The 15,685-nt window shown below is 44.9% G+C and overlaps 1 protein-coding gene across 1 annotated transcript in view; it reads right to left on the reverse strand.

Moving 5' to 3' along the window:
* IGF2R (insulin like growth factor 2 receptor) overlaps positions 1-15,685 on the reverse strand; it is a 2,762,372-nt gene that overhangs the window by 2,485,826 nt on the left and 260,861 nt on the right. The window contains 1 exon segment of the mRNA XM_069606818.1: positions 5,905-6,067. Coding sequence (XP_069462919.1) covers positions 5,905-6,067 — 163 coding nt within the window.

Consider the following 15,685-nt stretch of genomic DNA (forward strand, 5'->3'; position numbering starts at 1 on the left):
GGGACGCAGTTTCCGAACAGTTTTGGCTGAAACACTATTCTGCCCTATTCGGGTGTCAGAAAATTGTGGTGGATCCCCCCTCCACCCACAGATCCCCTACGGAAGTCATTAGTGTTTGAAATTCGGTAAGGGCGACATTTATTAGATCATTATCAAGGCAAGTAACTCACAAGCTCCGGGGCCGGATGTCTCACCAACTTAATTCTTAAAGCTGAGCCAAGAGCGTGGGCTGACTTTCTTTGGGTGCTTTTTGGGAAGATTGAGCAGCAGGGCAGAGTCCCGGACTCATGGGAAAAAATCTATAATAGTCCCTATTTTTAAAAAGGGAGTCCGGGACAACCCTGAAAATTACCGGCCCATTGCATTGCTGGATGTCATTGGCAAAATCTATGCAGCATTTTTATTAAAGAGCTTGAAGCAGTGGATTTTGGATTCGGATAGCTTTGACCTATATCAAATGGGCTTTGTTAAACAGGTGGGGACTGCACTAAATGTAATTTTATTGAATATCTTAAAGACCAAGGCCCTTTCGAGCAAAAATAATATATCTGGCGCTCGTCGACCTCGAACAGGGTTTCGATTCAGTAGATTGCCAGTTGCTCTGGGACAAACTAAGGGCCTGCGGGTGCCCCAAGGGTCTACTGTACCCAATACAATCCCTCTACTCGGGCACCAGTCTGAGAGTTAGACTTGACAACAGGGGACACCTATCAGAGACCACTGAAACTAGGTTTGACCTTAAAACAGGGTTGCCCCTTGGTGCCCAAGTTATTTAACTTTTATATCTGACCTAGGAACTTCACTAGCCAAGGTACGATCATTCCCGCCGAGGATCAATGGGTGGCAAGTGGGGCACCTGCTTTATGCAGAGGACCTGATCTTAATTGACTAAACCCCCATTGGTCTTCAGCGACTGTTAGATAAACTACAGCAGTACGTTAGAGCAAACAAATTTAGAATCAACGTTCTCGAAACAAAAATCCTAATTCTGGAGCCCGCTGTTGGGAGGAAAAAATCTAGACCAGTATGGTATCTAAACGGGGAACGAATAGAGGTGACCGCATCCTTTGTGTACCTGGGGATGTTAATCCTTTAAGTGCCATGGGTATTTCTCCCCAGTGCCAGGGCCTTTTTTGGTGATTTCGGTATGTGGCCATTCAATGGCTTGTAACTTTTTTTCACATGAGATATCTCGGCCAAATTTGGCTCCCTATGGTTGCTGTACTGGGGTGAAAGAAAATAACCAAAAAGGGGGACATTTTGGTTTTTTTAAAAAAATGCCAATAAACTGATGTACAAAGTAGCCTGTGTTTTTTTCCTTATAAGAGCTAGGAACGAATGGTTTGCTGTGCTGAATTCTCCAATTTCCTGGCTTTCAAGAACAGGTTGAGTGGAAACGGAAAAAAAATATTTTGATGTGGTTATCAACCGTTTTGTGAGAGGTAGGCGATTTTGGCCATTTTTGACAATTGGACATGCCTGGACGGAATGGAAGAAAAGGGTAGGAAAGCCGATTTGGAGGACGGAAAGGCATATATTTCTGAAAAGTAGACATAATTCCAAGTTTATGAAGGGGTGATTTGCGTAGGTCAGGCAACAACTAGGTAGGGGAAACTGCCATAGATTGAGGGAAAAGCGAGAAAATGACCGATAAAAAAGGTATGTGTTGGACATGGTAAGCTTGGTAGGGCAATGGCTCCTATGAATTTTGAGAAAAGCAATGCTCCGCTACATTCCCCCGACTCTTGCAGTTAGGAGAGCACACATTTTTTGTAGTGTTTTACAAAACAAGCATTACCACAAGCCAAACACTGAGCCATGGTACACAGGAGTTTTACGCTCACGGCCTGAACAGACGCACTTAGCATGTGTAAATCGGGAAAACCAATGTGGTGAGGAATGGCAAGTATACATTTTCTGAAAGAGCACAGGCAGACCTTTTCAAGGGTAGGTGACTTGTGCAGGTTACAAAAGTGTATGGTGCCTAAAGCAGCGACTAAATGTAGGTCACATTTGGGAAATGAAAGGGTTGTGTGACAAAGGGCACCAGCAAATGGGTCAAAACGTTATGAAAACCACACAAATACAACACATGGCCTACCGTCCCGCGTTCCCACAGGTGTCCCGATGAAAACGGTACCTCACATGTGTGGGTGCACCTACCTGGGCGCCAAGGGGAAAGTCTAAAACACAAGTAACCCCAAGTCTGTTTTCAGACCGGAATTTCAGACTCTCTGCTGACCGGCACACCATACAGATATGGGCCTCGGGTGTCCAAGCCACGAAGGAAAACAGGGAACCCCATGCATTTCCGAAAAAGAGGACACCCGTGGGAATCCGCAGAGGTATGATTTGCACAAATCGCCCCAGATTGTATTACCCAGAAGCCCCGGCAAAGTCCGAAATGTGCCGAAAAAACCCACATTTTTCACTTTGTCAGGGGTTCTGGGTAAAACATTATGGTCCGCTTCACGCATGTTGGACCTCTGGATTCCTACTGGTGCCCTCTTTTCAGAAATGCATGGGGTTCCCTGTTTTCCTTGATGGCTTGGACACCCGAGGCCCATATCTGTAGGTTATCTCCCCAAACCCTTTTGTGGTTATCAGTGGGTTAGCCTTTTCCCTTTGCAGCTAGATTGGTGAACCCACACATGTGAGGTACCGTTTTCGTTGGGACACCTGTGGGAACGCGGGAAGGTATGACATCGGCTGTTGGCAGCGTGTTTCGGTGGTTGAGCAGAGTGAAATGTCTGGAAATTGTGTTTTTTACCCCCAAATTTGGAATTTGCCGGGGGTTCTGGGTAGTGGATTCTGGGCTAATTTGCGCAAGTCAGACCTCTGTGGATTCCCACGGGTGTCCTCTTTTCGGAAATGCACGGGGTTCCCCGTTTCCCTTGCTAGCTTCGACACCCTATGGCCAAATCTGTAGGTTGCCCACATGAACAAAATGGGCAGTGACGAAAGGCTTGGGGTTACCAGTGGGTTACCCTTTTCCTTTTGCGCCCCCGGTAGGTGCACCCACACATGTGAGGTACCTTTTTCGTCGGGACACCTGTGGGAACGCGAGAAGGTATGACATCTGTTGTTGGCGACGTGTTTCGGTGAGTGGACACAGGGAAATTCTCTGAAATTGGCTGGAAATGAAGACAATACTCGGACATTTCGCTCTGGCCACCCACCGAAACACACAGCCAACAACACATGGCCTATCTTCCCGCGTCCCCACACGTGTCCCAATGAAAACGGTACTTCACATGTGTGGGTGCACCTACCGGGGGTGCAAAAGGGTAACCCACTGGTAACCCCAAGTCTTGCGCCACTGCCCATTTTGTTCATGTGGGCAACCTACAGATTTGGGCCTAGGGTGTCGAAGCCAGCCAGGGAAACAGGGAACCCGATGCATTTTCCAAAAGAGGACCGAAGTAGAAAGTGGGCACCCCTTGTAACCCTACCTGGGGGCAGATATCTGCTCCTAGGAAGGGGCATCTGACCCCAGGGAGGGATGCTTGAGGTGGGGCCCTCCATTTGAGGTGGGGGGGGGGGAGGGGAGAGGGCCACCCCCTGTTCCAGTAGAACATTTGCCGGCAATGTAGGGTGCCCCTCAGGTCCCCCTAAAAAGCAGCCTACGATTTAGTATTCTTTTTGTTTACCCAACTTCGCTTAGCGCAGATGGCCACATTAGTGTGCCAATCTGCCCCCAGGGTGCCCAATCCCTACTGCCCCAAATGGTTAGGGGGACACCTCATGCAGCCCCCCCATGAGTCTCCTAGGAAGGGCTGCATGATGTGCCCCCCCCTCCGTTCGGGGTGGGTGAGGAGAGGGCCACCACAAATGGTGGGACAGGCCCCCCAATAGATGGGGCAGGGATCGAGCAAAGCAGAGTGCCAAAACCGACAAGCCGGCTCGTCGGTGGCAACCTGGAGCGGTTTCCACTGACGAGCCGGCTCGTCAGTGGCACTTAAGGGGTTAATGAACATAAGCTTGAATGATGGTCCACGGATTGCCCAACTGAAAACGAGGGTAACCCACTTGACATCAAGCATGAATCTTGTTAGGACTTGGTCGTTTCTCTTTGACCCTGGTTATCCAATTTTATAAAGCCAATGTGATAGCCATTGCCACATATGGTGCAGATGTTTTCCTGGCTACGGACAGTGTCTGGTGGAAAGCACTGGAGGGTAGATTCTGGCGGAGAGTGTTGGACATCCCAAGGTGCACACCAATGGAGGCAAAAATTGTGAGTTTTGAGGTACGAATTGGGACTAACCTCTTTATGTGCAATGATGGAGTGGAAAACTCTACTTGTACAGAAAGTGTGGAATGGACCCCCCCCCCCCCCAATTCGAGGTTTCAAAATCCTGAAAGAGGCCCTAGAGGGTACGAGCAAACCTATTTTAAACCTCTGGTCAGTAGCGTGTATTAATATGCTGAAGTTATTGGGAGCCTCTGAATCAGACTTATTGACTAACCCTGGGGCCAAATCAAGCTATGGAGGAAAGATTGGGTGGACACTATCTCAGCCAGGGAACAGTTCAAAACCTACTGCAACTTCAAGGTGGAATGCAGACACAGGAACACCACCCTGAGTTATATTAGACTTTTCCCTTGCAGTTCAATGCGAGCAACATTTTTGAGATTCAGGCTAAATTTATTACCGAAGGAGGTGTTGATAAATAGGAAATTGTGTCAGGAATTGGATGTTAATTGAAGATTCTGAGAAAACAAGAAAAAGAAAATGAGGATACCAAAAAATCTTTATCACTTAACATTGTCCTGTCAGGGGCCGACTGAGAAAATAACATTATGCCTTAGCACAATATTTAATCATTTTGCCTCGCCGTCTCCAGATGAATGGTGGTATACATAAGTGTCGAAAGAGTCAAACCACTGCCTTGCTTAGATTCATGGATGATATTTTCCTGGGGTTGGCTTTACAATCATAAATTATATCATGGTGGCACGATGGTCAGTGAACAGGGATGTCCCTTGGGGATTGATTCCCTTAAGGGCTGCTCAGCAAAGGATGTGGTTGCTATTGCTAGACGACTCAGGATTGTATCAATATCTTATATCATAGGAACGTTAGGGGCTTCAAGAAGGCCATCCTTTGCTTTGGTACGCATTAAACAATGGGGGATTTGTGGAGTGTGATTGGTTTTAAATGTGTTGTATTTAAGTGAAGGGTGGATCTGGGGACACTGTGTGCTAATTGGTTTTATTGTTAATGTGAAAGATTTCTTGTAAACCAAACACTAATAAATATTTTTTTTAAATGTAAGAATTAACCAAAATAGGGTGATGGCTTTTCGAAGGCAGCATGAGGAACTGGGGAAAAGGGAACCAAGGTCCTGGGACGCAGGCAGACCCTTATCTCATCCATGGCATCACATGCCAACTAATAGCGGCCAACGATCCGGAAACAAGCAACACTATGTCTCTATGGTAGCTGAAAGTATGAAAAAGGGTAATGCTGCTGGCAGGATGTTTCTTTAGATGAGGAATTAGTGGGAGGAGGGCATCAACATTAGAAGTTAATTTCATAGGCGTCAAAGTACTGGCACATTATTAACTAATTAGTGTACAGACCAAAGTGCAGGTTTTCATTGACACAGTAGGACAACAGGTGAAGCTACTGCATCAAACAAACAGGGACAAACATACATCTGGCCTTTTATTATATGGTTCGATAGATCAGATGAAAACACAGGAGCATAAACACATTACTGACAAATCGGTATTTGATACATTTTAATCCAAATTGCTTTTTTGTGATTTTATAATTTATGTACATTTTCAATAAAATGAACACATTGCGATAAAATCTAGTTTGAATATGAATTTACAGGGGAAAAAAAGCAAATTAGGACATGCCTGAAAAAATTAAGAGATAGGCGATGTATGTACCTGGTGCATTTTGCAGTGGAGAGAGGTCAATGGAGACATCGTGTTGACTGCTGGTTAAAGCACATTCTTTGGTTTCAAGGTAATCCCTGTGACAGGCATATTCAGTCACCCATTCAATTTCATACTGACAATTTGTTTTTGCAGTCAATTTTGGATCGGTTCCCTTGAAGGATGGAAACAACAATTTAAGCCATAACTAAAACAGACATGAGAGAAATGAAACCTATAGAGAGAAAAGGGAACAAGCACAAATAACATACAGAATAAAATAACCAATAATTAGAACAAAATAAAGGGCTATACATTTATAACATTTATCATTTAACCTGTGAAGAATGTCTTACGGGATTGCTAGGAGATTACAGTAACCATTATTTCTTTTCCTTTTAACTGCCATTTGTGCCATGGGCACTAGGGCATGGGGTGGTACCAGGCAACCCACCCCAAGGGACACCAAAGACCACATCCTTGAAACGATCAAGGGAAATGTTTGAGCCCAGCAACTCTGGGAGGAGATAAGGCCAAGCAGGATTCAGTCCCAATGCATTTGGGAAATGAGGTTGAACCATGCCTGTATAAATCGTCGACCACAAACAAAGGATCCCTGAAGTTAAGTACCGAGAATAAACAACCAGCTCAGGGCTCAGAAGTCTCTACTCATGGTCATTGAATTAATCTTTTATAACATGCTCAATACCGGAGACCAGTCTCTAAGCGCAGGACTGGGATTTGAACCTATCCTGCCCTGCACGGTCTTGGTTCCAAAACAAATGTGTTGCAGCTGAACTATGCTCCCGGCTCCTCAGCATTGTTCCAGAAAGGATTGTTCCAGTAAGGTGAAATATTTAAATTATTACAGCTGCTTTTTTGCAGGGCGATAAGGGATCTGGTCAACTAGGCACTTGAACCGCCAGACCAACGATGACACCGACAGCCCAAAAGACGAACTAATGTCCTTCCTTGGAGTGGTTCCCACCAGCCAGAAGTGAATGGAATGAGTGGTGGCCCCAGGTGGACCATAAAACTAGCAAAGCAGGTTCCAGTAGCTGGACAAACAGGGGATTGCAGCCCACAAACAGAACCCAGCTCCTCAAAGACTAGTATTGTGGGGCGACCCAGGAAGGTCTGGGTGAGTAGATGAGGTAAGGGTGCAGGAAGAGGAGACTGGCACACAGGTGGCATGGATGTTGGCATGAACTTGTATTATACCAGAAAATAAAGAGAAAACCTATCTCTCCCTACTGCAAGAGGGGTTTCCCTACCTCAACTAAAATACTATGGATTCAGGATGTCCACATAAATCAGGAGTCCACCATCCCGTGTCAAAAACCTTCTTCTGTACCTTACACTTTTAACTAAACTAATTAAGTTGTGGGTCTTATTGGTCCAGAAGAATGGCTCCCATCATCTGGACAACAGACCACAGTTCCAATCCCTTTGGTGGGATCTTATCCTGGGCGAATGACTTCCTTCCCCGGGTTTGAACACCTTTCCAAGGTACAAAACAATGTTCCATATTGTAAAGCAGTAACGTTCCAGTTCAAACATCAACATTCCATATAGCCCATAGTAGTTTCTTCACCACTGGGTTCCTGTAGAATGCCTCCCTTCTCAAGTTATCTTGTTCTCAGTGTTTTTACAATGTCAGGGGAATTACTCCTCCCCCCCCCCCCCGACATTCCTCGTCTTTGTTCTGACACTCTTGGCTTTTACTATCCCAATTCACAACACCAGGGAGAAAGTCGCCCTTCCCCTGGCCTCTTCTCAGGCTCACTTTACAGTTCACAACACAACTTCCTGGTGCTAGCAGCCAAGCTCTAGAACTCCTTGCCTTCAGCACTTAGAGCAGAACCTTCCTTCTGGACTTTCAGAAAATAAGCAAAAGCTTGGCTCTTCGCACAAGCCCTGTGATTAAATACCCCTGTTTTTCTAACTCTCCCCCCCTTTGCTACATGTATCATATTATCTGTATCATTTGTGCTATTTGTATCATATTTTCTACTTCTTAACCTACATTGTATACTTGTAACAAGTCTTCCGCTTTATGCTCTGCTCTTGTAACCACTGCCTAATGATCAAGCATATGCGCCCAGATACCTCAGGGTTAGGTGCGCTTTATAAATAAACTAATGTGAGCCTGAGAAAAGGCCAGGGGAATTCCTCCCTAGCCCAGGCTTTTTCTCAAGCTCACTTTACAGTTCACGACACCAGAGGGAATGACTCCCTTCCCCTGGTCTCTATGATTTTTTTCACTTCTCCAACGTAGACTTGACTCTCAGTCTTGTGGGTCCCTGACGCGTAACATTCTATTCCGATAGTGTGGCAGACCTGGTTCACTAGCCTGCCAGATACTGTGACTATGAAGATGACTGACTAACGTTCCTTCTCGTGTGTGGGTCCCAGACCAAAGCCTTGTTGCTTTGAGCCCATTTTATAGCTCCACCATGCATACTGCCAACCCCGTTACGTGTCTGGGGCTTGTAGACGCTCGCCGGTTTGTCTCAGGCTTGTCTGTGTTCCGTTTCGGGCTTCTTGCGGCTTCCTTTGCCTTTTCTGGTGCTGCGGTGGCTCTGCAGATTTGATGGCCAACAGCATGCACGTCTTCACCCACCCACGTGGTCCCCAGGTTTCCCTCGTTCTGGTTGGCTAGATGGTCCTTCCACGGTCGACCATTCGAGGCCACCTCTGCCCACTCGGTAAACTTGTCTCCAAGCCCTTTGATTTGCTAGCGGCGTAAGCGTTCCCTGCGCATAAAGTTCCTCTCAGGAGGGATGCTCTCCTCTTCCCCTTCTCTGTTTTGAACAGGACTTGACCAATAGGAAATTGTGAACCACTAGAACGTTCATTAGTGGTTCCAAAAGTGCTTTTCATGCCTCTGCATGGCCTCCTTGTCTCAGTGCCAATCCTGTATTCCTCCCATTGGGTAGGCTAGACTCTTTCTCATCTCAGTATGTGTTTTATACTTCTCCCATGGGTTTACTAGATTCTTCCTTTTCGCAGTACATATGATTTTGGTTACTTGAAACATGTACAAGGGGAGGACAATGCAAAGGTGGGGTAGGTGGGGGGTGGAATGGTGTACACCGCATTCTCTGCTCCTACAGGGGGGTCCCTCCCCATGAGATCCTCCCGCTGAGTTACCACCACAGTGGAGCTATCAGGTAGCAGCCTCACCTCTCTGGCCTCATTGGTAGGGGCTCCACCTTGGGGAGAAGTGACGACATCCAAGGATTCGTCACATGTGTTATTGGGGTCAAAATACCCACCAGGCAACAGCAGCTTCCAACACCAAGGAGGGACTCTGAGGCAGTAAAAACTAGCAGTAAAACAGCAAGCTGTGGTAATATGGCCCGGAAAATGGTTTCATCGTGAGAAGATCAGTGGGTAGGATGAGGATAGAGCAGAAGGCAGCTGAAAACCTGAACCACAGCCAAGCCTTACACCCAGCATGGCCAAATCTGATCCTGAAATGCAGTAAAATCTCCCCCAAAAAAAATCAATAACCTCCAGCAGGTAATTACACCCGCTATTCTTCCAAAAATCTGAGAGGAGTGTAGAAACGGTCATAGATATGAGACATGCACAGAGGATGATGACACAAGCCAGCCCTCTATGAGACAAGAGGGGATAGGGGGTGATCCAAACAAAGGTGTTGGTGTCCAGCTAATCAGGTTGACCTCCAAAACCACCAGACTCCCAGGGCCACCCCCACAGGAAAGGTTATGTGCAGCCCAGGGCCAAGAAGAGCTCTACACCCGTTTCAGCACACTCCATAGTGGTTTGGCTGGTCTCAAAGAGTCCATGCCTTATGGCTTGAAAATCAAAACTGTTATGGATACCAGGGGCAATCAAATGTGAATTACTGATACCAATTTTAATTACAAAAATTAAGTCAAATATATTTTTGATAATACTTGGTGCTAGAAAGTCAGAGGGTGAGTCAGCGTGTCCCTATATAAAGAACCCTTTAAGCAAACAAACTATGTAATCACAGACACCTGTTGTATACCCTCTGCACTCATATCAAGTCAGACTCTTCTTCACCTGTTTAAATACTTAATAACTACGGTATTGAAGGTGCTTGAGACTATTTGTTCTATAACAAAATGTCATTTAATATTTCATTCAAATCATTAACGTCCAGAATGCAGGCAGCAGAGGCAGCAGAATAATCCTGTAGCTCCTGACCCTCTCCCCTTGGTGATTATTGAGATTATGAACTCTAAAAAGAAAATTGAAACTGCGGAAAATCCAATCCCCAGGAAATCAAAATCAGCTTTGGGGATGGAAGAGACGCCAAGCACGCAGGATATATACTCTTTGCTGTTGAAGATGGCCCAGGAACTTGGAAAAGTTGTGCAATATATAGGGGGGGATGTCAAATCTACTATGGAGGATATGTCCCTGAAGATTTCCCAACTAAACTGTCAAGTTTCAGCCTTAGAAAATGGGTCTGCATCCATCTCCACTGAAATGGCTGGTAGCTTCAGAGCATATAACAGCCTGAAGGAGGAGGTTCAGAAAGGGAGAGATAAACATCTGGAGCTGGATTTGAAAATTAGAGCCAGGAATCTGAGGCTGGTTGGTGTTGGAGGATAATTCAGAAGATTTATTGAAACTTGTGTTGGACATCCTAAAAACCTCCCTGCAATATGACCAGATTACTCTGGGTGACCTGGATAACGCTTATAGGGTTGGCAGAAAGAGTGGCCCTAAAACAAGACAAATCCTCATCTCCTTTATTTGCACAAGGATTAAAGAGGAGGTGCTCAGGCTTGCAAGGATGAAAGGCAAAGTCTTCTATAAGGGGAAACAGATTTTCCTTTACCCGGATTTTCCCAAGGAATCTTTGGCCATACGGAAATCTTTTAAGGAGGCTAAAGATATGGCTAAACTTGATGGGGTGAAGGCTTTCCTGAATAGGAATAATATCCTAACTCTTGTGCTCCCTGGTAGGAATAAATCCACCTCAGATGCAAAGGAAGCAGTGAGTTGGCTGGAACATTTACTCAACAGAGACATTTGAAGGTACTTTGGTGTATTATTTTTATTTTATTGTTTTATTTTGGAGTTTATAAATCATCTCAGTTCGCTTTGTTATGACAAAATTGCACTTCATGAAGCCCACAGTTAAACGTTTTCATTTTGAAATAAATGCACTTACTCTGCTCGTGCATCGGTCCGCTCACGGTATATTGCGGAGGATTTTCGAGGAAGGGTCCTGGATGGATGTGGAAGTCACGTGATGTGGCGTGCATCACGTGACATCTTCTGTTCTGTTGCCTCTCATCATTCGTGCACGGATGGACTTGCTAACAAGAGATTGGTGGCACCGTGGACGCCTCATTCAGGATCCAGCTGCGCTCTCCCTGGCTGACGAGTCTACGGCGGGAGAAACGGATTTGTGTGGAGCCTTATGGATTTGAATGAGGACTGCTGAGTAGGTACTGCCGGCTGGGGATGCATTTGTTGGGCACCCTTGTTTACAGCGACTGCCCATCCCGGTGTTGTTTATTAGTCCTTGGGTGTTCTGCCCTCATTCACTGGAGGCCGCCGACATGCAGACTCTAGGGGTTGCTTCTGGTGGGTGGGTGAGGGGAGGGATCTATTACAAGGGTTGAACCGGATCGATTAGGTCTAGTTGCCTCCATGTCTGTTATTTTACGGCTCTTTCATCACAGTTGACAGACTTGGAGGGACTCCGAATAGGGTGCGCAGACTTCACATGCAATCATATCTGATGACGAATCCCACAGCCTGTGGTGCATTTCAGCTCTAGCACCTTCATTTTCGATTGAATCTACGGGACATTTAGGAGTATCATTCAAAACTGTGCTGGTGCAGGACTCGTTTCTGAACGCATAAAGTATGAAGTGCATGTAGTACATCAAGATTGCTGCGGGCTGTTGATCGATGTGTGTGGACGGTATCTGTGCTTCTTTAACATCTTTAACTTCGCGCATGGTTCATCACAGTGCACGTTTGTGGCTGCAGCTTGAGAACTGTTCTAAAACTGTTTGTGCGGTTCAGGGGTCGAAGATATATATGGATGCACACTTGTAGACCAGTTTGTAGGCAGTGGTGTATCCAAGTCTATTTGCCTACTTCTATTTTTATGTTAGCAGTGACAATATTCAGATGATTTTATTTAGTGTAGGCAATGCAGATTATATATAGTTGGGTGAGAGCAATTGTCAATATCTGCGGTGTAATGATCTTTGATGTTTCAGGTCTGGAGATCATACGCTGCTCTTGTTGATCCCATGGGTTATTATATGTTAAAGGTGGGCTGGTCTGGGTTAGGTGGAGTATGTTGGGTGGTATGGGGCTGCTACTTGCTATTTTATGGTAATGAATGTGGGAGTCTCAACAATTTCCCTGAATGCCGATGAGATGGGGGTTTTGGGATGGATTTGTGGTTCCTCTTGGCTAGGTGTGCTTCAAAGGAAAATTGTATTTTTGAGCGTTTGTTTGTATCTGAACTGATAAACTGAGAGGTGTTCGTAATGTGAATGTTGTTCTTTGCCGGACATGCAAGATTCCTGATAGGCGGGGTGGGTAGGGGGGTGGTATAGGTGGCTACCTTTGAGTTTCTTTATAATGAACTGAAGGAATATTGGGTGTTTCTTGGTTGCAGTGGAGGGGTTCGGAGCGCGTGGGGTGTGTCTAGGTGTGTGGGCGGAGTGGGGTAGGTTTGATGTTATGTGGGATAGGTGACAGTTTTTTTATTTTTTTTTATTTTTATTTATATGGTTAATAAAATCAACCTTTCAAATATCAGGTATCACAATATCAAAATACTACAATTCATAAATTCATAAAGGATTTACAGTTTGTTCATTCACTACAGTTAAAAATCAGATTTAGTGCTTCTCAATTACACTAACTATGGGTGTACACTAAATATTTCATCCAAAAATCGCACAATTGCTATTTTGGTCTTTAGGGCAGTTGCTGAAAAGATACAATGCCATAAGTTCTTATTAAAATGAACATTTTGGTCTTCAAAGAAATTTCCAAAGCATTTTTGTCGAATAGTGGCTAAGTTTGTGCAAAACACTAGACAATGCTCCAGCGTTTCTCTTTTGTCAATAACCTTACAAAAGCGACATACATTTTCTGATTGCATAATTTGATTTCTTCGTGCCTGAACATCTAATGTCAGCCAAAGGTTCAATCGAAAACTGAGAAACTTCTGACGAGTCTTTGAGCAAGGAGATTTGGCCAAATAGTCAGACATTGTTCTACATTGCTTGTGCCCAAATAGCGCTCGATCAAAATCCTTGTAGTTGAGGCATTTATTTTGGGTCAGAATCCAATCATGTTGCTGAACCTTCATTTTGGCACGAGCTTCATTGTTCAAAAGTAACTCCAAATCAACTGAGGCATCAGACATTGCATTCATAGTAAAAGTGCACCATTGTTTTGAAAAGGCCTGATTTTGTTCTAAAAGATGACAGGCCACCTTTCCCAAAATGTCTGATCGCTCTAAGGACAATAGACATTTACGGAAAAAGGCACAATATTTCCAAATTACGAATGAAAACAATGAGAGAGATCCCAATTCAAATCGAATCAATGGTAGAGGTGTGCAAGCGGGCAGATGTAGTACTTGTTTCCAAAACAAGGATTCAATTCTATCCCACCACTCCACAGGTTTAGGACTACGAGCCTCAGACCCATAGGTCAAGATTGGCGTCACCTTCTGAAGAAAGAAGGTGAGAATATGTTTACACGTGAATTTGCCAAATTTGGCCATAAGTATCTTTGCTTGCGCAATTAAGGACCGTAATTTGCCCTGGATCTCTATGTCAGGGTCAATACTTGGTAAAGTATCCACTACAAAGGTGCCCAAATACTTATAGTTGGCTACTTGTTCTAATGGAACATTGTGTAATCGCCAACAAAAGGTTTTAACTTTACACTTTTCATGCCTCTTACAAACCATTATTTGATACCTCTTACAAACCATTATTTGATAGTTTATTTCTATTTTACCTCTGTGAATTGTCGAGTTTGACGGGAAGTGGGTTGATATTAGGTGGAGTTTGTTAAAGATGCTAGGGGTTTTCAGATATTTTTGTTTGTGTTATGAAGTTTCGGACAGGGTTCATATTGAATGGGGAAACAAACATTTTGTTTGTTTGCATTGCTACATGGGTTTGTTGTTGTGGTTGACTAACTTCATCTGTTTCAGCGGGGGTGGGTGGGGCTTTCGGGGTGTGGGTGGGTATATTTTGCCAAGATCTTTTCAACTGTTTTCAGAGACTTTGGTTGTTAGGTAGGAAAGAACTGCAGTGGGAATGATGGGTGAGGAATTGAGGTTGGTGTCTTGGAATGTGAATCGATTGAATAATGTTTAAAAGAGGATGAATGTTTTGCCATTTTTGGATGAGCTCAAGGGTGATGACAATGCATTACTTACCGTAAAAGCATTTCTGATGGTTGTATCTGCTTAGATTCACATGCTGTGCGTAGGTCCGACATCCAGTGGTCACTGCAGAGTATTGAATTTGTTTTTCGTAGTCGAAAAGGGGACGTCGACAAGGCGTGTCTGTAACACTATCCCTATAGTGACGTGCGTTGTACCCACAATCCCTCACGCGTCGAGGTCACTCTGTATTTTTTCTGCCCTGAGGGAGCCTTCTATACGTGAGTGAGTACAGAAAAGAGAGAGATGTAGAAAGATGTCTATGTTCCTTCCATCCGAGCGGGGAGGAAGGGTGGGCGCATGTGAATCTAAGAAGATACAACCATCAGAAATGCTTTTACGGTAAGTAATGCATTGTCTTCTGATGTTCGTTAATCTGCTTAGAATCACATGCTGTGCATAGACTAGCGAGCAGTACCCGGAGTTGGCGGTGGGTTATGAGAAGGAACAGTAGAGAAAAGATGTCTTAATACTGCCTGTCCCACCTGGGAGTCAGATCTAGAGTGTGCATCTAGACAGTAGTGTTTTGTAAAGGAGTGCACAGAACTCCAGGTTGCCGCTTTGCAAATGGACTCAAGGGGAACATTTGCAATGAAAGCTATGGAAGCCCCAGTGCCTCGAGTAGAATGTGCTCTTGGCTTGAAGGGTAGTTCTCTCTTAGCAAGAGTGTAACAGAGAGTGATGCATTGAACAATCCATCTAGATCTAGTGGACTTTGAGACTGCATCTCCTTCTCTTCCTGCTGCCACCGAGACAAAGAACTGATTAGTCTTTCTCAGTGGCCTGGTTCTTTCCATGTAGAACATGACAGCTCTGCGTACATCCAGTGTATGCAGACTTTTTTTCTCCCAAGTTGGAAGGGTTTTGAAAGAACGTTGGTAGTTCTATTGACTGGTTTACATGGAATTTCTAGATGAATTTCGGTGCAAACCTTGGGTGTGTGCGTAGAACCACCTTATCTTTGTGAACTGTTACGAAGGGGTCTAGAACAGAAAGAGCCTGTAGTTCACTTACTCTCCTAATGGAGGTGATAGCTATTAGGAAAGCAGTCTTAAGAGTGAGGTCTTTAAGAGTTGCCTTGTGCATGGGTTCAAATGGCGAGCCCATGAGTCTGGAAAGTACCACATTTAAGTCCCATCCGGGAGCTGCGTTAGCTATCGGAGGGTGTATTCTCTTTACCCCCTCCATGAAGGCCTTGATAACTGGTATCTTCCACCACAACACTAAGTTGGGAAGTGGTGTATGCAGAAAGTGCCGCCAGGTGGACTTTAATGGAATTGAACACTAGACCTGAATCCAGTAAATGGGTCAAGTACAGAACAATATGTGTGGGAGAGCAGTCAACCGGGT

The sequence above is a fragment of the Ambystoma mexicanum genome, chromosome 4p (assembly GCF_040938575.1).
Source record: "Ambystoma mexicanum isolate Mex_15411 chromosome 4p, UKY_AmexF1_1, whole genome shotgun sequence".
Classification (NCBI taxonomy): domain Eukaryota; kingdom Metazoa; phylum Chordata; class Amphibia; order Caudata; family Ambystomatidae; genus Ambystoma; species Ambystoma mexicanum.